This window comes from Bubalus kerabau, chromosome 1, assembly GCF_029407905.1.
Source record: "Bubalus kerabau isolate K-KA32 ecotype Philippines breed swamp buffalo chromosome 1, PCC_UOA_SB_1v2, whole genome shotgun sequence".
Lineage (NCBI taxonomy): Eukaryota > Metazoa > Chordata > Mammalia > Artiodactyla > Bovidae > Bubalus > Bubalus kerabau.
Window position 1 is genome coordinate 222,214,033 of NC_073624.1, and position 25,224 is coordinate 222,239,256.

Below are 25,224 nucleotides of genomic sequence, written 5' to 3' on the forward strand. Positions count from 1 at the left end.
AGGGCAGGAGGAACAACACAGTGGGGCCTGAGATGACCTTGCATGATGGAACTTACCCCTAAGCCACTGTTTGCAGAGATATGCTTTAACCACCCAGGGGTGGACACAGAGGTAGGAACTGGCAGGAAATCCTGTTTGCCAGGCTGACTCATGACCGTAAGTCTAAAATAAGATCCAGGCCAAAGTTCAACTTCACGGACAGGGACTGGAGCCTCTTATAACCCTAGCCAACATATATTGAGTGTTTACCATGTTTCAAAGTAATGTACAAATTGCTTTACTTAGTGCTACCTAATTTATCTTCACAACTCTGAGGTAGCACTGTTCTTATCCCAGTGTTACTGAGGTTGAGGGCTCTGAGGCTCAGAGGGTCCAAATCACTCTCCCAAATACATCAGTTAATTGGTTAGGCTGGGGTTAACCCAGGTCTGTCTGTGGCAGAAGGCAACTCTCTTATTACTTCCTGAGTACTATTAAATGTTGAGCTCTTAGGGTCTTAAGAGCCCTCAGGTAGAAGAACAGGACATCCTTACTGTGCCATCAAGGAGCACCCAGGCTAGTTGGAGAAAACCACACCAACCTAGGTAGACTGTATAGTGACTTATATAAGGCAGTCATCTGGATTTAATTGGGTTGCAAAGTTGATAAGCTCTATTTGGATTTTCAACTTGGAGAGATCAACAAGGCCTGAAGTTGTCAATGAAGGCATCTTGGAGGAGGAAAGATGTAAACCAGGCCTGGAAGGATGGATGGAATCAAGAGAGGGGTGGGGAGGACATTCCAGAAAAGAGAATGTGCAAACTGTGCAGAAGTCTGCTCTGTTGTTTCTGAAACAGTAAAGCATCTTGCCTAATCAGCATGAAAGTTGTGTATGTGTGATAAGTGAGCTGATGTGTAGAAAGGGAAAAGAGAGCAGTAGAAGTCATTCTGAAGGTTGAAAACTGGAAGAAGAGTCGAAACTTAAATGTGGAAAGAAATAAAGAGCCTCCAAAGGCATTTTGGGCAGTGAGGAGACACTATGAAAAGTGATGATTCAGAGAGGTTAATCTGATAGAGCTGTCAAAGTGACAGTGAAAGAGAGAGCCATGTGAAAACCTAGGTGTGGGGTGATGGGGGCCTTGAGGAGGGTACCAGCGAGAGGAGTGAAAAAGGAGGGCCAGTGTGAAAGCTGCTTATGAAGGAAGAGGAAGCAACAGGACTTGATGATTGAGAAGAAACAGACTATGAAGGAGCAGGTCTGAGCCAAATAATTCCAGGGCTTCAAATCAAGGTGTCCAAAGAAGGGAACACACATATCTGGAAAAAGGAAGTGGGAGAGGGTTTTGGTTTGCTATGAAGTGGGAGAAGATGATGGGTTGTGTCTTCGTTCCAAACCTCTTTTTTTCCTCCCAAGTTTGTAAGACAGCTTAGGGACTTTTTCTCACTTAAGTTTTAGGACTTCCTTTGGACTGGTTCATTCAGTCAACAGCTGTTTATTAAGCTGTTTTTTGGTCTGGTTGTTGGGAACACAGCAGTGAGCAGGCAGACCTGGTGTCTGTCCTCATGGAAGACAGATATTGAATAACAAATCATAAGGGTTCTTTCTTTGCTCCTAATATCAAGGTGGCATTTCTTCACCAAGACCAATTCTGTTCTATACCTGACAAATGTGAAGCATTAAGGGCATTTGTCAAATACTTTATTATAGACTGTATCTTGTAATAAAAAGCACCACAACCATTCATTTATTCCTTTGCTCTACAAATATTTATTGAGTGGCACTGTGGCTCTGTATTTTTAGCCCTTATGTTCACAAACTAGGGGAGGACATAGACAAGTAAGTAGGTGATGATAATATGGTGTAATAAGTGTAGTAAGGGGTAAACAACAGGTATTGGTGGAACAAGTAGGAGGTGTTCTGATCTTGGAGGGGCAGGTAACTGGACGGGAAAATGTCCCTGATAAGACTAATGAGATGTTAGCTATACAGGGACGGGAGTGAGGGTGAGTGTATGTGTTCCATGTAAAGGGGAAAGCTAGTCCAAAGATCTGGACACTAGAGAGGCCTAGACTTGTTGGGGAATGATTTGTAACCTAGAATTTTATACCTAGCACAACTACATATCAAAATGTGAAGAAAGAATAAAAGAAAAGGCATGTTTGGATATACAGGGTGGCAAAAAATTATCTCCCATGTGTCTCTTCCCAGGAAGCTAGTGGAGGACCTGCAATGACAAAACCAAAGAATAAAGCAAGAGGATAGACATCATGGAAATAACTACATGGACCTCAGGTAGGAAGGGCTGAATCAAAAAGGAGACATAGTGAGCAGTTGGGACTTCATTATAATGACAAAATTACTTAAAGTAGTAATAGAATCATATTCTAAACTAGTGCTGCCCTCCCACTTTGAATTCTAGGGACATCTTTGAGCAACATTGTGATTGGATTCAACCAGGAACAACCGTTTTAAGGTTTTTAATATTTTGTATTCCTTTGAATAGGATGCTGCTGAGTTTTAAAGAATTTGGAAGTCATTGTACTAGGGAAACCTAAAAATGTGTATAACTACTTCTTCAGTAGCCTTGTGCAATTTGGCAGTGTCCCCAGAAATTCCCAGCGTCAAGAGGTTGTAGAAATGTGAAGGCCTATACAGGCGGCCACAGGGCTATGAAAGTTCCTGGAGCAGTGCATGGTGGGAGAGGGATTGGTATAGGGAGGTAAGGGCAGCTTCCAAATCCCAACCAAACTCTTTGATGGTCATTCTTTCTTCCATAGAAAAGGAGACCCCCAGGAGAACATTTCTGCCAGAAAAGATCTGCTTACCAAGTAAGTGCTGAAGCTGCTCTCTCCAGTGACTTTCAGACTGCCCAGAAATAAAATTTTAAGGTGCCACCACCAGGTGACCAGAGATCCTTTCCTGTTGAACTTTTCTGTAGCTGGAATAAGGCAGTGTATGTTTGAGAGAGAGAGAGAGAGACAGAAAGGGAAGGGAGGAGGGAGGAGAGAGAGAATACATGTGTCTCTGTTCAGTGGGCTCAGAAGAAATTTATGGCTATGTTATGTTTTAGCAAATCATGGTCAAAGCCAGAGCAGGAATCCAGGTGTTCCGTAAATCTGAAGCTAAGCAGAACATTTTATTTATGGATTCAGCAGACAGACGTGTGTTTTCTTTGTTATATCTGCATTTCAAGTTTGGATGATAAAAGATCAGCCCAGAAACCAAGCAGCATATTATGGTGTTTACTGGTTTTACTGGCCATAAAAAAGGGCGTTACTCAATTCCCCATCAGCTGAGAGAAATCCTTCCCCACCCACTCCTGGCCAACCTCTTTCCCTCCCCCTAAGCAAGTGAATTTTAAACACCACTCTAAAGTTGTTGGCTGGTGACCTGGAAAATTCCTTTTGCTTTGTTCCGCTGTTAATGGCCCATCAGTTTAAACCTCCTACCCCCAGAAACTTTCTTTCTCATAACTAGACAGAGGAAGGAGGAAGTAGACGTTAAAAAGAAAGAAAGAAAGAAAAGATTTCTATTCTAAGGGCTTTGAGAAGATTCAAAGATGGCCCAGCCCGGATGAATGGAAGGAAGGAATTTCATTTGTCTTGACCTGTCTGTACAGAAGCCAGCACAAGGGCATATGTAAATAGGGCCTTATTGAATACTTTTGATGAAGTGATAATTTTTGAATGCAGCCGTGGCTCAACCATGTGGGATTTTAGTGGACACAGGTCTGGAAGTCTTCTAATTCTGGAGGCCAAGATTTGGATTTATGTTTGAGCTGTGTAAGCTAGTAAATGTGTGAACTTCATCGAGCCACTAAGCTCAGTAACCTTCCTTATTCTTATCCTATCATATTTAATGATAGTAACTGTTTTTGATCTTGTTATTAGTTATTAATAACAATAAACTGTATTTAAAGATACAGTTAGTAACTATTTTGGATCTTATTGTTATTAGTCCGACTCTTTGTGACCCCACGGACTGTAGCCTGACAGGCTTCTCTGTCCACTGGGATTCTTCAAGCAAGAATACTGGAGTAGGTAGCCAGTTCCCTTCTCCAGGGGATTTTCCCAACCCAAGGATCAAACCCAGGTCTCCTGCAATATAGGTGGATTCTTTACTCTCTGAGCCACCAGGGAAGCCCTGTTCTTATTGTATCATAAAGATACAGTTAGTAACCGTTTTGGATTTTATTGTTATTAGTTGTAAAAATCAGTAATTATCATTGACTGTGTGTGCCAGGTATAGGTCTCAGGACACTTCCTGTATTATCTCATTTAATCCTCACTGAACAACTCTATGAGGTAAGTACTATTATTATTTCCATTTTAAAGAAGAGGAAACTGAGGCTTAGTGAGGGTGGTAGAGCTGAGATTCCCACCTAGGTTCTCTGTCTTTCTATTAATAGCTGATGCTCTTAACCTCAACATTATTCTGTTTATAAACTACAAAGATCTGCTGCTGCTACTGCTAAGTTGCTTTAGTCGTGTCCGACTCTGTGCGACCCCAGAGACGGCAGCCCACCAGGCTCCCCCGTCCCTGGGATTCTCCAGGCAAGAACACTGGAGTGGGTTGCCATTGCCTTCTCCAATGCATGAAAGTGAAAAGTAAAAGTGAAGTTGCTCGGTTGTGTCCGACTCCAAGAGACCCCATGGACTGCAGCCCACCAGGCTCCTCCGTCCATGGGATTTGCCAGGCAAGAGTACTGGAGTGGGTTGCCATTGCCTTCTCCGACAAAGATCTGAGAAAACACAGTTAAGAGGAAGCATAGAGTGGCCATGCAGTTCTCCCTAGAGCATGACAGTTGGTCACCTTGAATTTGCTGAGCTATCACTGGAGGGGACAATTCTGCATATAATGTTGAAAGCAGGTCACTGCCTCTGGCCACTCAGATTTCTGGAATAAAGTTCTGTCCACAAATCTCTCTTAAGGATTTGGTCTGTCAGATTCTGTTTCTCAGCTGCCAAAACAACAACCTAGACGCACAGAGAAATCAGAGCGTTTGAACACTTGTGCCGCGCCCTGTACCCATCCCCACCACCAAGTAGCACCTATGGCCTTTCAAATGCACTTTGTCATCTCTTACATCAGTTGGAGCTGGCAGATCTCAAACCCATCTTCTGTAACCCAGAAATGCGAAGGAACCCTCCCTAGCTGGATGGGAGGCAGCTGACCAGGTGAGAGACTGCCACTGACCTAACACTCTGAGGACAAAGCAACTGTGGAAGAGCAATGGGACCATTAACACCAGCTAGAAAGCTCTGAAAACATGGCATTAGTACAGGTTTACTGAGCCCTCGCTCTAGACCCCAGGAGTCGCAACTACTGAGTCTACATAGCTCAGTTGGTAAGGAATCTGCCTGCAATGCAGGAGACCTAGGTTCAATTCCTGGGTTGGGAAGATCCCCTGGAGAAGGAAATGGCAATCCACTCCAGTATTCTTGCCTGGGAAATCCCATGGACAGAGGAGCCTGGCCGTCTACAGTCCATGGGGTCGCAAGAGTCGGACACAACTTAGTGACTAAACCACCACCACCACTTGCCTTAGTGCCCGTGCTTCACAACAAGAGAAGCCACCACAATGAGAAGCCTGTGGGCCACAACTAGAGAAAGCCTGTGCAGAGTAATGAAGACCCAGTGCTGCAAATAAATAAAGAAAAGAAAAAACAAAGTAACAATCTACATCCAAAAGAAATTACCAAAAATAAAAAATGGCATTGCTGTGGGTGTACCCTGGGTGGAATTCCCAAGGCCCAGGGTAGGCTTTTATGTTCTCTCTTTGGTGAAAGTGTGTCCAGCTCAGTTGTGTCCGACTCTTTGTGACCCCATGGACTGTAGCCCATGAGGCTCCTCTCTCCATGGGATTCTCCAGGCAAGAATACTGGAGTGGGTAGATGGCATTCCCTTCTCCAGGGGATCTTCCTGACCCAGGGATCGAATCCAGGTTTCCTGCATTGCAGGAAAATTCTTTACCATCTGAGCCACCAGGGAAGTCCCTTATTAGAAGTATCTTTATCTTAAAAAATTAATACATGATTGTTGTCAACAATTTAAATAATATGGATATTAATACAGAGAAATTAAAAGTATATCATTAACAGAACACACTCCGTGACTCCCCTCCCCTGATCCCTGCCCCCTGCCCCCATGCACCAGTCCTGGCATTACTAGTAACAGTTTGATGTCTCTCCTTCCAGATGGTTCTGGTGATTTCCTGTGTGTGTGGCATTTTCATAAATATCAGTGAGAAGATCCTATTCTGTAACTTGTATATCACAAATACATTTCTAGTCTATCCATACAGCTCTCTTCTCCTTTTTGATGGCAGCACAGTATTCTACCATAAGAACGGATCAACTTCCTTTTTCTCCTTTTTGTTTTATTTTTATTTATTTAATTTTGGCTCTGCCATGTGGCATGTGGCATCTTAGTTCCCTTACCAGGAATTGGACCCATGCCTCCTGCAGTGGAAGTGTGGAGTCTTCACCACTGGACCAGCAGGAAAGTCCCCAGCTTCCTTTTTTTCTAATCTCTGCTTTGACAGATCTTTTACTCTCCTGAGAACCTGTCTCAGCTCCCACTTAGCAAGCCCTTGTCTGGGTCCTGCCTCAGGAAACTGCACAGATGGGAAGGTGGTCAAGAGGTGAAAAGGACAGGGGTGGGCACCATATGGGAGAGTGTGGAGATGAGTGTATTCTATCCTCGCCCTACTGGAATACACAGGAAGCTCTTTTCTCTCTTCCTCACCTTGCCAAATGGCTCCACTGTCTAGTTAAAAAGCTGCACATTTTATGGGAATATCTTTGAAAACGATTAGGAGGATCAATTTAGAGAAACATAAAAGGCTGTTGTCTTAGAGTCACACTCTATCATTTGGGACCTCCTCTCTGGGCATGTACACCTTGGGGCTGTCAGGATCACCAGAGGTCATCCAGGCCAGTCTCCTGCCTCTATCCAAGATGGATGAGTAGCTCCTTCTGAAAGCACTCCGTGCTCCTCTCTTGGTAGCTACTTTTTGTGACTAACATCTCCATTAATTACAAATGTGCTCTTTCTCCCTGGAAAGGCATTCTAGCGTAGAGGATTCAGGCAAGACCACTTATTAGCTAAGTGCTCTTGACCGAATTTCATATTATTTCTCTATCTCAATTTCCTCATCTGTGGAATGGGGATAATAGTATGTGTCTAATTTGGTAGGGTAACTTGTCTTTTTTTTTCTTTTTTGGTAACTTACCATATATACATAGCATATTTGGTGTATTATATAGTAGATGCTAAGTACTCACTGATGGGAATGATTATACCCTGAGTCCAAGCAAGATCACTGGCTTCTAACCCAGGCTGCACACTAAACTCACCTGAAAGTGAAAGTGTTAGCCTCTCAGTGGTGTCCTACTCTTTTCGACCCATAGATTGTAGCCCATCAGGCTCCTCTGCCTGTGGGATTCTCCAGACAAGAATACTGGAGCGGGTAGCCATTCCCTTCTCCAGAGGCTCTTCCCAACCCAGGGACTGAATCCCTGTCTCCTGCATTGCAGGCAGGCCCAGCCAGGCTCCATTAGCAGTGATTCTGATTCTGCTGGTCTGTGGTGGAACGGGACGGGACGATTGAAGGTTTTTTGAAAATCTCTCTGGGAATTCTAATTTGTACCAAGGTTGAGAACTGCTGATTCTAGTTTCGTGATCTCATTTTCCAGATGAGGCCTGGAGTGGGGAAAGACTTGCCCAGGTTATACAGCCTGACCACAAGGACCCAGGTCTCTCTTATCCTGGGTGCCAACCTCCAAGACTTGTCCTCATGAAGGAAATCTGTTCTTTGGGTGCCCTTCAAGTGAAAGTGGAAGTCGCTCAGTTCTGTCCAACTCTTTGCAGCCGGATAGACTATACAGTTCATGGAATTCTCCAGGCCAGAATATTAGAGTGGGTTGCCTTTCCCTTCTCCAGGGGATCTTCCCAACCCAGGTCTCCTGCATTGCAGGCGTGTTCTTTACCAGCTGAGCCACTAAGAAAGCCCTTCAAGGTGCTGCCCCAACTTTCAGTCTCTTTCCTGAGAATGCTATATAGACCCCTCAACTAACTTACCAGCAACGGTGATTTTTTTTCCCCCTTCTGGTCCCAATCAGATTGTCCCCTGCTCAGAGAGTTCTCCAGACCAGAAGCTGCTCTTCTAGAAAATACGACCCTTTAATCATAGCACTTAAGAATACGTGAAATAATCCTGTTCATTCGTTTGTTCATTCATTCAAGAATCTAAGCCCCTTGGGGGCAGGGACCGTTTCTGTCTTGTTCCTGCTGTACAGGGCCTAGAATGGTGACCAGCCCTCATTAAATGACTGAATGAATGAAATCTCAGGAGGGCAGTTGAATATATTTTATTTTTCTGTTCTAGCCATCTGATTCTCATTACTCCTACAGCTTGGGAAGCCTCTCTGCTTTGGCGTTTTATAAACCTTGTGTGCGTACGTCGATATTTTAACCATAAATCCAGAGTTTAGGGGTGGAAAAATTCAAGGCCAGGGGATTGGAGGAGAGGGATTAAAAACTACCCGGAGGTCCGAGGCTGGGACTGCGCTGCCCCAGGCTTGGGGTGGGGAAGGGAAGAGAAACGTCGGCGGGGGTTGGGGCGGGGGGGAATCCCCTTCTGCCCGCTGCGTGTCCCCTTGGCGGGACATAGCCCCGGGCTAAGACATCAGAGGGGTGCTCCGCTGCCGCCTTTACCTCCGTCCTGGGATGGGGACGGGAGGTGGGAGGATGCCCCAGGGAAGGGGACACTGCCCGGGTCGCGGCCCGAGGGACCGCCTGGCGCAGTAGCCCCCGCATTCCGGCAGCGCGCGCCCCGGGAGGTGGCGCCTTAGGGAGGCTGTAATTTTTTTTTTTTTTTTTTTGGAGCCACAGGAGAGGGGGGAGGGGAGCCCAGTGTGTGTCCCTTTAAGAGCCGGAGCGCTGCCCCCGCCTCACAGGCGCCCAGAGCCTCACAAAAGAACAGGATGTTGTTGATTTGTCACCAAACCACAGAGAGGAAATGATTGTAAATTTCCTTTAAACATCCCCACCGCGCTCCAGCCGCCCCCGCTTCCGCCTCCGCCGCCCCCGCCCGGCCGGGCGCAGCGGGGCCTCGGCGCTCCCGCGGGGCGTCCTCTCCACGGCCTCCCCGGCCAGGCCACAAGCCCCGGCCGGCTCCGGGGAGCCTGCGGGAAGAGCCCCCGCCCCGCGCCCCCCTCGCGTTCCAGTTGCTTTCTTCTGATTATTTTTTCAGCAGCTGCCACAGAGCAAGGGCCTCAGCTCGTGTGCACCCTCGCGCGCCACCCTTGCCTCCTCGCCCTTTTCCTCCTTGAACGGATGACACCCGCACCTGCACCGCGGGCCCTGCTCAGAAGAACCTGAGCATGACCCCGCGTTGAGCCTCTGGATTCCCTGCAGTCGCAGTGATCATTAGTTCCAGAGTCGCAGGGGTGGGTGGGGGGCGCACTGAGGCCCAGGGAGGTTATCGGATAGCTGAATGGTCACCAGCTCCTGGAACCATCTGGGGACTCTTGGAGCACCTACCTAGGAAGTTTAATTCACCCTGAGCTTATGTCTGTAACCCCAGGGCTACACTGCCACCAGAACATGTTAGAAGTCTCAGATCTTCAATTGTGGTCGTTTCCATTGGGAAGTCCAGTGTAACAGGTGGTTAAGACCAGGTTGTTTCAAGAGGCGCATCCCCCACCATTTCCAACGGGACAGCCCCGCACCCTTCCAGGAGCTGCTAGGGTCTTGGTTAATTACACCTGTGATTTTATCCATTCTTACCTTTCCCGACCCCTCCCCACATGTCTTGGTATGATTTCTGGAAGCCTCTGGTACAGTTCCAGTTTGCTCCCAAGCTGGGCCCGTTGGGGAGCGCTCCAGTCTGGGCTGTGGTCTAGGGGAAGGCTGCCTTTGTTGCACACAGTGTTCTTTTGAAGCAATTAATGTTTGTGATTCCGGCACTGGCTTAAATATTCAGAGCAGCAGCTAACGTCCCAGGCGTGATGTGCAGCGGATTTTCTCATTTCATCTTTCCAATATTCCCTTGAAGTTGGCATTGCTATGGTCTTCATGCGCATGAGGAAACTGAGGTTCATAGAGGCTGAGGAACATGACCAACTCACACAGAGTAAGGTGCGAGTGACCGGACTCATTTAGTCCTCACTCTGGTTACTGGTCGTGTCCCTCTTTGGTGCTTTAAATCTGATTGAGGGGACTAGAAGTAAAAGGATGCAGGGATTTTTGTTGTGTCTTTTGTCACCCCAGCCTCCAGGGAGCTCTGGATCAGGTCCCACTTTCTGGGGAAAAAAACAAAACAAAACAAAAAACCTGAGTGGCTGACACCCTCAGGCTGGAATCTGCCTTTTTGGGACTGTACTCTCGGATCTTGGAGAAGGAGGGGGCCTGGTGTGGAGTCTTAGTTCTTTCCCCTCTACTTGAATGGGAAAACGGGATCCTTGAAAAAGATTTCCCTGGTGTTGGATTCCTAAAGCCAAATAGCCCCCTTCATTTCAAGACCCTGGATTCTAAGCTCAGAGGCGGTGAGGTGGAGGTGGGTGGGGGGAGGAGGAGTGTTTGCCTCTGGATTTCATCAGTGTCCTATAGAACAGTTAATGGCATCCTGTACCTGCTCTGTGCTATGCACTGCCCACATGCTGTTTTTGGGCTTTCTCATTTGATCCTGTGATGGATCCTAAGAGATGAAAAGTTAGTTCCCAGAGAGGTTGTGCCCCTGGGAATGCTGCAGCTGGGGTTTCTGTCCTTCCCCACATGGTCCATGTGTATGTGTAAGAGGGAGTCATTCAGACACTGTAGTAACAGGGCTGCAGTGCTTGCCTTTAGTTGGTGCAGAAAGCCAAGAGGGTCCTCGGTGCTTGTGGACTTGACAGAGAAGTGCAATGGCTTTTGGCTCCTTTATCCTGCAGCTGTCTGCAGTCCCTCAGCACTGAGCCTATTTGTTGATGGATTTCCAGAGCGGCTGCGGTGTCTCCACCTGTCCTTGTTGCTTTTATAGACTACCAGTCACTGGGCATCTGGGTCCTGGGCACTTGGGAGGGAGCGCCATCTGCTTAATTGTTTCCAGTCCCCAGATGAGGAGCACCGGGTACCAAGAAGCTGAGTCGTTGGTCTGAGCAGGCTGGCTCGAGGCAGAGCAAGGCACCAGGAGTCAGGGCTCCCAGCCTCCACCACCACACAGTTCTAGGGAGGCTAGAACCAGAGGGCAGGTCATCTGGTGTCTCTCAGCTTCAGTTTCCTACCCTGTGAAGAACTCTGGCCTGTGTGGTCTCTTGTGGCCCTTCTCGTCATCGTCATCAGAAAAACAACTTCTGTTTATTCATTCAGTTAATATTTATTAAATGCCCACTGTATGCCAAGAACCTCTTTTATAGGTGCTGCAGATACAGCAGTTAACAGAACCAAAGTTCTGGCTTCTTGGAGTTTATCTTTTAGGATACAAAAAATTATATACACTTATTTATATATATTTAAAAGAAATACATGTACATTTGACCCTTTACCCAGGGGTTAGGAGCCCTTACCCCCACTCAGTAGAAAATCCACATACTACTATCTTTGCCTCAAAAACAAACAATTTGATAAATGACTCATCCAAGCACAAGAACCTGAAACAGTTTGGATGGAATCAGGACTCAAACCCTAGTTCTTTGAATTCCGTGTGTTATGATCTCTAATTGAACACAAACTTGCCCCACACTTAGTTAAAGATCTCTAAAAGAAAAATACAGATACTATAATGAAAAATTTGTGTATAAATGGATCTGCACAATTCAAACCCACATTGTTCAAACTGTGTGTGTGTGTGTGTATGTAAAATGTCAAGTAGTGTTTTTGTGCTGTGGACCAAGATGAAGAGGGGATGCAGGGTGTGTGTATGAGATGGGGGAGTAGTATTTTATTTTATTTAAGGTAGTAAGGGAAGGCTCGTTGATAAGGTGATGTTTAAGGTTTGAGATGAGGGGAAGGGCTGAGCTATGCAGCTTTTTGGAAGTTTGCTTTAGCAGTAGGAACAGCGTGGTGAAGGCTGGGAGTTGGGAGTAGGTTGCATAGCACTTAGAGTGTGTCAGGTACTGTGCTAAGTGCCTTATGTTCTACATTTAATTCTGTTATCGCTGAATTTTATTTGAAGAAGCTGAGGTTCAGAGAGGAAGCCAAGGTTCAGAGAGGTTAAGTGATTTGTCCAATACTATGCAGCTAGTAGGTAGTGGAGATGAAATTCAAATGCTCCTCTTAACCATCATGTTGCCTCCCACTCAGGGACTCTTCTTATGGATCTGGTACTTCCTTTATGACCCGCTTTTTAAAAAAAAATTTTTTTTTCCCCCCTTCTCTGTGCATGCAAAATCTTGGTTCTTAGACCAGGGATTGAACCTGGGCCATGGCAGTGAAAGTGCCAAGAGTCCTAACCACTGGACCACCAGGGAACTCTCCATGACCTGGTTCTTAGATTTTGTAGGGAGTAAGTGTCAACAGTAGCCAGGGTAGCTCCTGGCCTCTGAGTTGCATGGTTCTGGGGGTTGAGCTCAGGGTCTGAAGTTCCTTTTTATGGGTGGAAGAAGGTAATCTGTTTGATGCTGGAAACATCCCATGTTGTGTTTATGGCAGAAGATGGAAAAACACCCTCAGATTAGTGTAAACAAGAGAAATGGAAGAATGGGGTAGCCTGAATCCCTCCAGCCCCCTCCTTGGTTTTAATTTCCCTATGACGGGGCCCAACACAGCACGCTGTATTATACAGTGATATGAAAACACTTGGATTAGTGAACTGAGATTTATAGGGCAGACGGGAGCCAGCAGAGAAGACGGCAGTCATCTCTTTTATTTGCAGGCAGATATCCAAATTGCCACTTGCTTGCTTTTTCTTCCTGACACTATCACCTACTCTGCTTAATTAGATCCTTTCCCCCTCCCATACCATTTCCAACTCCCGCCTAGCAGCTGGCTGCTCAGCAGAGTTGGTGAAGCTGCATGCAGAATGCTTTCCCAGAGTCCAGGGAAGATGAGTCAGAAACACAGCACGTGAAAATCAGGGGTGGGACCTGTGCATCAGGCTGTGAACCTGCCTCATCAGCAACGTGTGGCAGGATGAGGAGGGCTGGACGCAGGGCCACGTGCTTCTCAGGTCTCATAAGTTTCCACCCTGAGCATCCTCTTTGTTGTGGGGAGCAGAGACAGTGAATTCCCCAGACAGCAGACCACCCCCAGCACACTTTTCCAAAAGCACATTGAAAGAGTTCAGTCCTGCCTCTGAAGTATTTTAGAGTACTTTACTATGTTCAAAGTATCGTTCTGGACTCCGAGGAGGGTGAGAGGTAGTTGGGAACTGAGATGAACAGACTGCTGCTAAAATCTACAATAGAGGGAAATAAAGTGGAATGGCCAGATTAATTTCTTCAGTAAGTATTTACTGAGTACCTGCTATGTATCAGGCATTGTTCTGGGCACTGAGGGGACCCAGCAGTGGCAAGACATGCAAATAAGTCCCTGGCCACGTGGACTTATGGTCTACCTGACTGGGGGAGGGGCAGGGCAGTAAGTTCATTACTAAAGAAAGAGCCTAAGAACTATGGAGAAAATCCAAGTGGGGGAGGTGGTGAGAGAGTGCTTGGCCTTATAATTTTAAAAGGAAGTCAGTGAAGGCAGGATAGTGTGGTGGAGACTGAGAGAGCTGATCTGGAATCTAGGCTTTGACATCTAGACTGATTTTTTTTTTAAATTTCTGTGATCAACTGATCTCAACGTTATTTCTCGTCTGTGAAGTGGTACTACTAGTTATAGACATTCCTGATTTAAACTGATTAAGTCAGGGAAAAAAATATATACAATACACACTTAATTAGGGCTCTGTGACTGTTAACTGTTCCAAGTATTATATGTGCTTGTAATAGAGTAATGGGAAGCTGAAGGAGTGACTTATTCTGTTTGGGGAAAAAAAGGATTATTATCCCTGTCACGTTTTGTTTTTCTAGGAATCACAGCTTGCCTGTACACAAGGAGAAGGCAGGAATGCGGATGAACTTTGGAAGCTAGAATTCAGATTGGAGGGGATTTAGATAAGGGTTTGGTATGTGGGATGTAGGTGGGAGTTGGACTATTGTTGGTATTTTGCATTCTCTTTTTAAAATGATTTTCCACATTCTTTGTGTTTGCCCTGATACTCCACAACAAGCCTGGCAGGGAGGCTGGGGTGCCCATTAGACAAACAGGCACAGGATGTGAGTGCCCAGCCAAGGTCACCGCCAGTCTCCTGAGGAGATCTCCTGCCGGTCTTGAGATGAGTCATCCTGGAGTGTTGCTCCCGGGGTGAAATCACAAAGGAAGGAAGGCTTGGATTTATTGCAGGCAGTACGGGAAGTTTCCTGTTCTTGAGAAATCTCAGAAACAGTAACCCTCCACCTGAGGGGCCTTATTCTTCAGAGGTCAGCCTCCTGTGTAGCCTGAAACCCTTTAGAAGATACGGGATCTGATTTGGGGTGAGGGAGAGGGTCTTAAAAGCTTTGGGCATAAACAGAGGCGAAAGAAAGGAGATGAAAAGAGGGAAATGTATAGTGGTTGAGAGCTTGGGGTCTGGGTTTGGTGGTTCTGCCAGTTACCAGCTGGGGCAAATCCTAGAACCTTCTCCAAGCCTCATTTCCTCATTTGTAAGATGGAATAGTAATGGTCCCTAACTCCCAGGTTGTTGGCACAGTGACACACAATGATGAATGCCAAGGGTTTAGCACAGCGCCTGGCAGAAAGAGGCCCTTAGTAACATGAGCTGTTATTATTGGAGAGGAAAAGGAGGCCATGCTGGGAAAGGAGTGAAGGTGAGAGGGTCCCCAGGTTACTGCATCTCTCCTGATGCTAAGCCGTTTAGATGGGGTCTTTTTGTTTGTTTATTTACTTGACTATGCTTACTTGGTCATGGCATGTGGGATCTAGTTCCCTGACCCAGGATTGAACCTGGGCCCCTTGCATTGGAAGCATGGAGTCTTAGCCACCAGGCCAGCAGGGAAGTCCCTCGATGAGGTCTTGATAAAGCTCTTTCTGCCTGGGGTACTTTCTCCTCAAGGAGTTTCTACTTTGACCAGCAGCGCATACATGTGTGGTCACTTCAGTTGTGTCTGACTCTTTGTGACCCTATGGACTACAGCCTGCCAGGCTCCTCTGTCCATGGGATTCTCCAGGCAAGAATATTAGAGTGGGGTGCTGTTTCCTCAGTCTTCCCAACTCAGGGATTGAACCCTTATCTCTTGGGTCTCTTGCTTTGGCAGATGGATTCCTTACCACTAGCACCATCTAGTAGACAAGCATACGATGTCCTCTGGTCCTTACTCATATTCCCTGGCATTGTGGTTCAGCGGGCATGGTGAGCCTGGGATTGTCCTTTGTTGCTGCCCTCTCTCCCCCTCCCTTTAACCCTTTATTCTCTGGCAGACTTGTTATTTGTCCTGTCTCTGTTGACTCCATAGAATGAAAATAATAAGCCTGTCTCCACTGGTAATTGTCTAGGAACAGATCAAGTCCCCTCCCAGTCATCTGCCTCTGATTGAACACACTCCGCCTGCTGCAGACAGTCCTGCTGGAGCTTGGTGCCCAAACACAGGCACTGGGAACCCATTGGCTAGATGTCATTTCAAGGGTGGTGACACCCCACTGGACAGCCTTGAGGTTTGCTGAGGATGTTACACCTTGGTTCTGGGACCAAGGTGGAAAGCTCTGAGAGTACCTCTGAGTGTTTACCCAAAACGCTAATTATTATGTTGTTCAATTATGAATCTGCTCTTCATCTTCCAGCTTCACTTCCTGTCCCCTCTTGGATGTAGAAGATTTCCTTAAGAAAACTGACTACAGCCTTTTCCAGCTGGGCTGAACAGTTGCATGGGCTTGGGGTCAGGAAGCTCCAGAGTCTCCATATTTTTCTGAATTTTATAGAAATTGTCCCAAGAGCAGACCTCTTAGGAATAGTACTTCCTAGCCTGAGTGAGAAGGGCAGGGTTGTGGGTCAGAGGAATCTTAAATTTAATTGTATTATTCTGTTCCAATAGATTCTAGTCCTGTTGATATTTGTGTATATTTTATTAAGATATAACCATCTTAAATGGAAAGCAAAATAAAACCCACCACGTCCTCTTCTTTCTGAAGGACCCTGTGCTTTTTGCCTGAAATCCATTCTCATCTTTATCCTCACACATATCCATATATTGTGAGCTCTTTTACCAGGAGCCTGGATTGTGCTAAATCTTTTATGTATTTTCCACTTGATCTCAAAGTAACTTTAGAATGATGGAATTATTATCCCTATTACTTTGATGAGAAGCCTGAGGCTCCAAGAGGTCATGTGGTCATGGCTGGCAAAACTGGGATTCAAACTCAAGTCTGATTCCATCCAAAGCCTGTAAACTTAGTGTATGATTTCTGTGACAGTTATTCATTCAGCATTATAGGCTAGACCTTCCCCCCGCCCCCCTATGCCTTGATAGAGTTCCTAGTTACTGTTTAAAATGAGAACATAGGATTCCCTGGAGCATCACTGTGTAACCCTTTTCTCCTCTGGGCCTTTGTGGGTAAGGTCATTGGCCAGGGGCTGCAGAGCAGTGGAGGCAGTAAAGGTGCACAATGTGGTAAGGGGGGAGGTTTGGACTGCTGGAAGCAGGAGCACACTGCAGCTGAGAGGAACACACGAATGCATACCCCCTGGCTCATTTTAACATTAGGAACTTGAGTTGGCAGCTCTGCGCTACCTGGTCATTATTTCAGCTGGGTAATAGGTGTGGGGCTGGGTGCCCATGCAGCAGCTCTCAGCTCCGGTGAGGGAGGCAGAGAAGAATCAGTCCTCTTGAGGTAGACAGGAGAAGAATTTCTATCTCCATCTTACTGGTAGGGGATCTGATCTTGAAGATGGCAGGAGGTTTTCCTGCCAAGCATAGGTCTGAAGTGGCAAGATGAAGACCAGAGCGTTGGCGTTCAGACTCCTGGTGCCTTTCTTCTCCATCGTGGCGCTTGTTTCTCTTCCTCTGGCTCATCTCCTCTAGGCCTCTTTTCTTCCTGATACATGGGGATGCTTCCCAGGTAAACTTTAGGTATACAAATGCACCTTAGTCACAGCTGTTACAGCAAGGCTAGCACCACGTGGATACCCATTTCTAGAGAAGAGCAGAGCGGTTGGCAGAGAAAATAACTTGTTTCCTAAAAACTTCCAAGTATTGGTGGGATTTTGTCTTGTTGGGCCAGGATACAAATGGTAGCTCAGTTTCCTCCCTTAAGTCTTCAAGAAGCCTTTCATCTGCCGCCTGGAGCAGTGCTATAAACATCTTTCTCGATGTTTACTGCACATTTTTCTTACACAGTAGGAAGATGGGAGTCCTTTGCAAGAGTGTTGACAAACAGCGTCCAGTTCTTAGGATGACAAGCCAAACTTAAAAAATGTTGTTAATGCAGCTCTGCAGCTTATCAAAATAAAATGAAGATTCAGATTCATTTATATATGAATGAAATAGACCATTTTGGGAGAGCGGTGTTAAAAATTCGTGTATCTTTGCTAATGAAACCATTTTCACATTCACAATGGGGGAAAAAACCCAAAACAAAAAATCAAGGTTCATACAAGTTTTTCTGTTAACCAGAAAAAAGTGAATCCCTGAAAATACAAACTTGCAGTATTATCTTTGCATATTAGCAAAATTCTTCAAGCTTTTGAATAGTAAGACCTGATTTGCTGTTCCGTGAATTTAACATCTTCTTTTAATTTATACCTTCTGTAGACTGAGTTTCTCTACACTCTGAGCCACACTGTGCTAGCCAATTTTGCATTCAAGTGGCCTTGCATCCTTACAACTCTTTGAGACAGTCAGGGCTCCAATGAGCCTCAGTCCAGGAACAGACTAAGAACAGTTCCCCCTAGAGTTTAGCGACAGGGAACACTGGAGGTGTAGTTACAAGTGATGACCAAGCTCTGAAAGGCTTCTAAGGGGAAGTGAATGGCAGAGGCAGGATTTGAATCCAGGTCTAGATAGCCCATAGCACATTACTGTTTTCCACTACCCAGTTCTGCCTTGAATGGGCAAATCTATGCTGAACCTCTTCTTTGGAGTAAGACACCCTGTTAGGAAGGTACCTCGAAGGAGATGCTGAAGTGAGTCATACTGTTCCTCTCTTCACGGTACCTTCAATCTAGCATGCGTTGGAGGATCATCTTTTGTTGTGTAGAAACATTAATTTGTAATCTTCATTTAGACAAAAGGAAACAGTGAATCAAAGAGGTCAAGTGACTTGCTCGAGGTCACACAGCTATGATGAGACAGAACTTTTACTAGGTGACTGTTGCTGGGAGCCCTTAGCAGTCTGAGACACTTATATAGACCACCTCATTCCTAGGTGCAAGGCAGGTGAATCCCTTACAGGTCAGAGGATGAGGTGCCAATGCTTGTTAGGTTCAGGTCAGTGCTCCTGAATTGAGTGGAGTGTCTAAGACAGATTTATCCCCAAAGGACGCCTAGAGGCTCCTGGGTCTGTGACTGTATGTGCAGCAGAATTCACGGGCTCACCCACTTCTCCTCCCTGTGGGGAGGGGTCCCCGCTTTGGCAAGCTGACTCCAGAGACCTCCCATCCCCAAAGCTTCACTGAGGCCTGCTGAGTTGAGCCATGCAGTGTAGAAATATTTGCTTTAGGGTGCAGAAGAGGAGAAAAGCCTGGAGGGGCAGGGCAAGAAGGTGGGGCTGGGGGATGCCCTTTGCTGTCTCTATGGGCCGAGGGCCCAGGTTTTCAGGACCCACACCTAGGAGCTTTGGGAACACTCCCAGCCTATCTGCTGTGCTTAGAAGTGGGCAGCAGGATAATGTGGAGTCCTTGGGAGGAGAGGTGAGAAATAGCTAAGTCCATTGCCGGACATGAATAGATGCTTCACAAGGGTTTCTTTCCTTCCTCTTTCATCCTTGCCTCTCTTCCCTCTTAATGTCTAGTTGATTAGCCCCGTAGGACTTTCCTGCTGCCTTCACATCTTCAGTGTCTTCACAGCAATTCCCTGTCTTGTACCCCAGAGGCTGTCCTGCCACACATGAAGCTCATGTGAGGCACACAGAGGAACAGTAAAAAATGCTGGGGTCCGTCCCCGCCTCCCCCTGCCCCACCCAGCGTAACATCCCAGGAGGGAGTCCAGTGAAGCCATTCTATATTTGTCAGACTTTAGAGTCACTCAGCCTGGGTGTTCATCCTAGCCTCTGCCCCATTGGCTGTTGTGACCTGGACTATATTATTTGATCTCTCTGTGCCTCTGTTTCCAAACTTGAAAAATGGTAATGAGAATAGTACTTACTTCATAGAGATGCAGGGCGTACTGGATGCAATAGTGCATTAGAACCCAGGCTCAGATAAGTGCTGAGAACTGTTAGGTAAAACAGACACCAAATCCAACTGGAAGGGACTTTAGACAGCAGGGCCCACCACTCTATTAAAAAAAATTAATTTATTTAAGTCATTGACAGTAATAAGAACTAATAGCTAACAGTTATTGAATACTTACCATGGGCCAGCCACTGTGCCAAGTACTTCTCATACGTTAACTTGTTTAAAACTGTGAAAGTTCAAGTGGGGTGTCTCCTTCCCATCTCAGTCCCCCTCCACAGAGACAGCCACTATTACTGATACTCTGTGCGTCTTTACAGGTGTCCTCTGTGCACGTACAAAGATTTAAATATCTTTTTACCCCTTCAACTTTATATAGAGGAAACTTGGGCTTGGGGAAGAAGCACAGCCGTTTGTCATAATAGTTCCTGTTCTGTGTGTGGAGGACTGCTCCTGTGCTGTGTGATCTTGAATCCTTGTTTCAACCCTGCAGCATGAACTGTATTATGTAGAATAAATGCTCCAAGGCTTAGTTTACCTCAGTGCATTAATTGAGGATTAAATTAGATAATCCATGAAGAGGGATTTATCAGTGTTCCTGGCACATCAGAACTGTTCAGAAGATGATGGCTGTAGGGGAGGATCAAGGTTTTATGGGGACCTGAAGCTTGTACAATTTGAGAGCCATCTATATGAGAAATAATACAAAATTATGAATCCAGTATTAAAAATATTTGTTTAGAGAAAAGAGGTCCAACAAGTTACGTATTTTAAAAGCTACCAGATACTTCCAGCACTGTAAGAATACGTAACAGAACATTTTTGTCAATTAACTGCTGGGACGCTCTATTATACTTTCCATTCCTACATTTTCTGGCTTCATACTCATTGATCACATACTCAGTGATCACATACTCATTGATACTCATAAGATCACTTCTTACTTTGATAACAATTTTATAAAACAATATTCTGGGAATTCGCCAGGGGTCCAGTGGTTAGGATTCCACACTCTTATTGCCAGGGCCCCAGGTTCGATCTCTGGTTGGGGAACTAAGATCCTGTAGCCAAACATACAAACAACAAACAAACAACACTTCTAAAATAATTGTATGAAACAAGAATAAAAGATAATTCGGCCTTTTCTCTGGCATGGTTAATCAAAATTTGCTTTTTGTAATTATTTTTTTAATTTTTATGGAATGTTGTATTAGTTTCAAGAGAACAACAAAGTGATTCAGTTATACCATATATCTATATATCTATTCTTTTAAAGATTCTTTTCCATTTTTGGTTATTATAAGATACTGAGTATCGTTGCCTATGCCATGCCATAGGTTCTTGTTTTTTATATGGTAGGGTGTATATGTTACACCCTACCATATAAATTTGAAATTCCTAGTTTAACCCTACCTCTCCTTCCTCCCTTGGTTACCATAAGTTTGTTTTCTATGTCTGTGGGTCTATTTCTGTTTTGTAAGTCAGTTCATTTGTATCTTTTTAGTTTTCACATGCAGCTGATATCATATGATATTTGTCTTTGTCTGACTTACTTCATTTCATATAATAATATCTACGTCTATCCATGCTGCTGCAAATGGCATTATTTTATTTTTTATAGCTGAGTAGTATTCGGAATCATTGTGTATATATTGCACAACTTCTTTATTCATTCGTCTGTTGACGGACACTTAGGTTGCTTCCACGTCTTTCCAATTGTGAATAATGCTTCTATCAACTCAGGGGTTGTCATTTAGTTTAGTTGTGGAAAACGAGCAAATTCACACACACTGTAGTGCTACTTCTTGTTCGTGTCTCATAAACAGAGGAATTTTGGTGAATTCTATTTTATATAGTTCCAATCAAAAATGAAAAAGAAGCTCTGGTATGTTATAATTGTAAGCACAGAGCATGTTTCTGACACAAGGGAACTTCCTGCGACTAGGGGAACCAAATACTCCACTTAGGATTTTACAGGTCTAGGAATTAGAAGCATTTCCCACAGGCTGGTGTCTGACGCTGTACGTTTTAAACCTTTCTCCTTTTTCCCTACCACACGTGTCAATGTTGGCTGCTGCCAGACATGTCCTGTGGCTTCAGGAAGAGGCTAGTGGGCCCTGTGTAGAGGAGGACTCCTGGGGTTGGGCCTGCACCAGAAGTTAGCAGTAATTCAGCATGCGTGGAGGTGATGGTGAGCCACATAAACAGCCCACTAGCCTCAAACTACTTTTGACTCCTACTTGAAGAGTCCTTGGATGCCCTGGGCCACTGGAACATCACCCAGCATGAGGGCAGGAGTGATAGACGGAAACTGGGGTGAGGCGAAACAGTGCTCTTTCCCTTCGTGGCTTAGACTTGACTTTGGCAAAACTTAGAGAAACCCAAGATCATGTGAGCACGTTTCTTTCCAGGCCCCCTTGTAGGGCTTTGGAAGGGGCTGCTGCAGGCCAGGACTCTGAAGCTTCAGGGCTTTGAGCTCTGCCAGCATCTGGTTAGCTGTTGTTCATGTTCTGGTTAAGAGAGGGTCTCTGGGAGTCATGCAGCTTGCTTGGGAGCTGTGTAATCTTGGCTTAGTGATTCCTCCCTGAACCTCCCTGAACTCCTTACTAACGAGTAAGCGTGACATTCCTTCCTCCTAGTATTTACCTCTCTGGGGATGTGAACTCCATGAGGGCAGGCACTGGTCTGTTTATTGCCATGTCCACAGTGTGCAGGACACGTAGTGCATACTCAAACATCAGCTTTGTGGGTTTAATGAAAAGCAGGATGTTTGGGTGTTGAGCCTCAGGCTCTCAGAGAAAAGGAATCTGGGGCACAGTGAGCTTAAGTCCCTTTTCTGTACTACACGCTGCCTCTGGTCAGAGGGAGACCTTGGGTCTGTAGGCCTCCTTTCCTTCCTGCTGACCCTCCCATGTGAGCTGAATAAGAAGGGGAAGCTTAACTCACTTCCGAGAACCTGAGATAATCGTCTCCAAACGGATATTCCCTCCGTTATGGACGTGAGCCAGGGTCCCTGGATCTCATATCTGGAATTTGCTCTGACCAGTGGAGCCCACTGTTCAGAGACTCACCTGCCTTCTCTCCTTCCCTGACCTGACTTGGGTCCTGGGGGATGGTGAGAGGCAAGGAGAGAGCTGGGAGAACCAAGGTGAATGGTTTTGAGCCATGAAATAGCATGAAAAATCAAGTCTAGAAGATGAATGGCTCTAGGGTTTAGCAGGGACAACCCTCGAAATTATTGACATTACCTTCTGAGAACACCAGGAGTCCCTTCCTTTGTAGCTCCCCTGGATTCTGAGAGGTCCTTGAGCACAGCTGGAAGTCACTATGCTACGGAACCATGGAGATGAGGCTGGAGGGGCTACCAGTTGAGTGGTCACCTTGTCACTGACAGGAGCTATGAGCTAAAGAGCCAGGTGGCTGCAGGTGGGCACTCATGCAGCTGTGCAAAGCAGGCGACAAGACTCCAGTCCCAGCCCTGCAGATAGAACACACCTCTTTGCCCTACTTTTGCTCTGCCTGGCATAGATTTCTAGCCAAGCCCTGCACAAGCTTCCACCTCTGTTACATGACAAGCTGCCCCATGAGGAGTGCCTGTGCTGGGATGCTTCCCTTTTGATGGAGAGCTCAGGGAAAGAATGGGGGTACTCACCCCCCACCCCCCACCCCTGCCAACCCTGCTCCGTTAATAAGACAACTGGGATGTTGGAGCCTCTGCTTCCAGCCCAATTCTATACTCCCTCCAGCCCTGGGATAGTATTTGTATGCAAATGTTGGCTCTAATCTCCACTCAGGAAAACACCAGCTGAGACTGAAACTCTTTTTGCATGTAATAGAGAGCAGAGCACGGGGCCTCACATGGGCCCCCTTGAACTTCTCTGGAGGATGGTAGGGAACATTTTATTTGTGTTTTCCAAACTTATCCCAGAGCTGTGTCCAGGCAGCTGAGGGTCTGTCAGAGCCGAGAAAACATCTGATTCCTTTTAGAAAAGACACAGGATTAGGTGTCCCAAGGACTTTGACAAATGCCTAGCTGGTGGTTTTGATCGAGCTTTCATTTAGGGAAGGTTGATTGCAGAAGTGAGAATGCCAAAGACCCAGGCAGCCAGTGTTGAGAAGATGCCTGGAGACGGGCACACTACACCATTCGTTGGCAGGGATGTAAAGTAGTGCAGCCTTTTGGAGGGAAATTTGGCACCATGTTTCAAATAAAATGAGAATGACTTTTGATGCAGACATTCCATGCCTTAGAACCTACCCTAGAGTGTGCCTGCCCGTGTATACAAAGACCTGTGTTCACAAATTCCCAGTTCTGCAAAAGTAGGAAATCACCTGTTTCTCTCAGCAGGGGGTCAGCTCGATAATTCATGGTTTATCCAGATGATGGAATACAATTGTCCATTAAAAAAGAAAAAGCAAAATAAATCATAGCAATGGCCAGTGTGTAGAGAACTTACTCCATCCACTATCCTAAGTGCTTTATATATTTTATAATATTTACATATTTACGATGTTAACTCATTTAACCTTCACAACAATTCTCTGGTTACTTTTATTAGAATATTTTTATAGATGAGAAAAGAGATGTTAAGTAATTTGTCCACAGTCACATATCTTGTAAGCTGGGGAGCTGGGCTTCAGGCCTGCTGGCCCCAGGTTCTATAACTACCTCACAAACTCCTGCATGTCCAGGTATGGAAAGATACCTTTGATTTATTAATAAGTGAAAAATTCAAGTAGCAGTGATATAGAGTGTGATTTTTATTGATGTAAAAAAAAAAATAGTGTGTGTATATTTGCCCATGTGAATGGTCCCACATATTTGTAAAGGTAAAGTAAAGGTCTGAAAGAATACATATCCAATCATCAGTTCCCTTAAGGGAGATGTTAGATGTAGTAAGTAAAGAGGATTTTTTTGTTAATATAATTAAAAAAAAAAGATTTTTAAGTTGAGGTATAGTTAATATACAATATTAAATGTTTCAGGTATATTGCATCAGATCAGATCAGATCAGTTGCTAAGTCATGTCCGACTCTTTGCGACCCCATGAATCACAGCACGCCAGGCCTCCCTGTCCATCACCAACTCCCGGAGTTCACTCAGACTCACGTCCATCGAGTCAGTGATGCCATCCAGCCATCTCATCCTCTGGCGTCCCCTTCTCCTCCTGCCCCCAATCCCTCCCAGCATCAGAATCTTTTCCAATGAGTCAACTCTTCGCATGAGGTGGCCAAAGTACTGGAGTTTCAGCTTTAGCATCATTCCCCCCAAAGAAATCCCAGGGCTGATCTCCTTCAGAATGGACTGGTTGGATCTCCTTGCAGTCCAAGGGACTCTCAAGAGTCTTCTCCAACACCACAGTTCAAAAACATCAATTCTTCAGCATTCAGCCTTCTTCACAGTCCAACTCTCACATCCATACATGACCACAGGAAAAACCATAGCCTTGACTAGATGAACCTTTGTTGGCAAAGTAATGTCTCTGCTTTTGAATATGCTATCTAGGTTGGTCCTAACTTTCCTTCCAAGGAGTAAGCGTCTTTTAATTTCATGGCTGCAGTCACCATCTGTAGTGATTTTGGAGCCCAGAAAAATAAAGTCTGACACTGTTTCCACTGTTTCCCCATCTATTTCCCATGAAGTGATGGGACCAGATGCCATGATCTAAGTTTTCTGAATGTTGAGTTTTAAGCCAACTTTTTCACTCTCCACTTTCACTTTCATCAAGAGGCTTTTGAGTTCCTCTTCACTTTCTGCCATAAGGGTGGTGTCATCTGCATATCTGAGGTTATTGCTGTTTCTCCCGGCAATCTTGATTCCAGCTTGTGTTTCTTCCAGTCCAGCGTTTCTCATGATGTACTCTGCATATAAGTTAAATAAGCAGGGTGACAA

The 25,224-nt window shown here is 45.6% G+C and overlaps 1 protein-coding gene across 19 annotated transcripts in view; it reads left to right on the forward strand.

Annotated features, from left to right (window-relative positions):
• LOC129634267 (uncharacterized) overlaps positions 1-25,224 on the forward strand; it is a 296,914-nt gene that overhangs the window by 25,470 nt on the left and 246,220 nt on the right. For 18 of the 19 annotated variants that reach the window (XR_008705552.1, XM_055556406.1, XM_055556454.1 and 15 more), the window contains exons 2-4: positions 2,189-2,272; positions 2,400-2,453; positions 2,758-2,808. Coding sequence is in view for 18 of the 19 variants with exons in the window: in XM_055556406.1 (XP_055412381.1) it covers positions 2,262-2,272; positions 2,400-2,453; positions 2,758-2,808 (116 nt within the window). In the remaining variant the exon portion in view is untranslated. The remainder of the gene's footprint in view (positions 1-2,188; positions 2,273-2,399; positions 2,454-2,757; positions 2,809-25,224) is intronic. The other variant, XM_055556380.1, reaches the window with a different exon arrangement.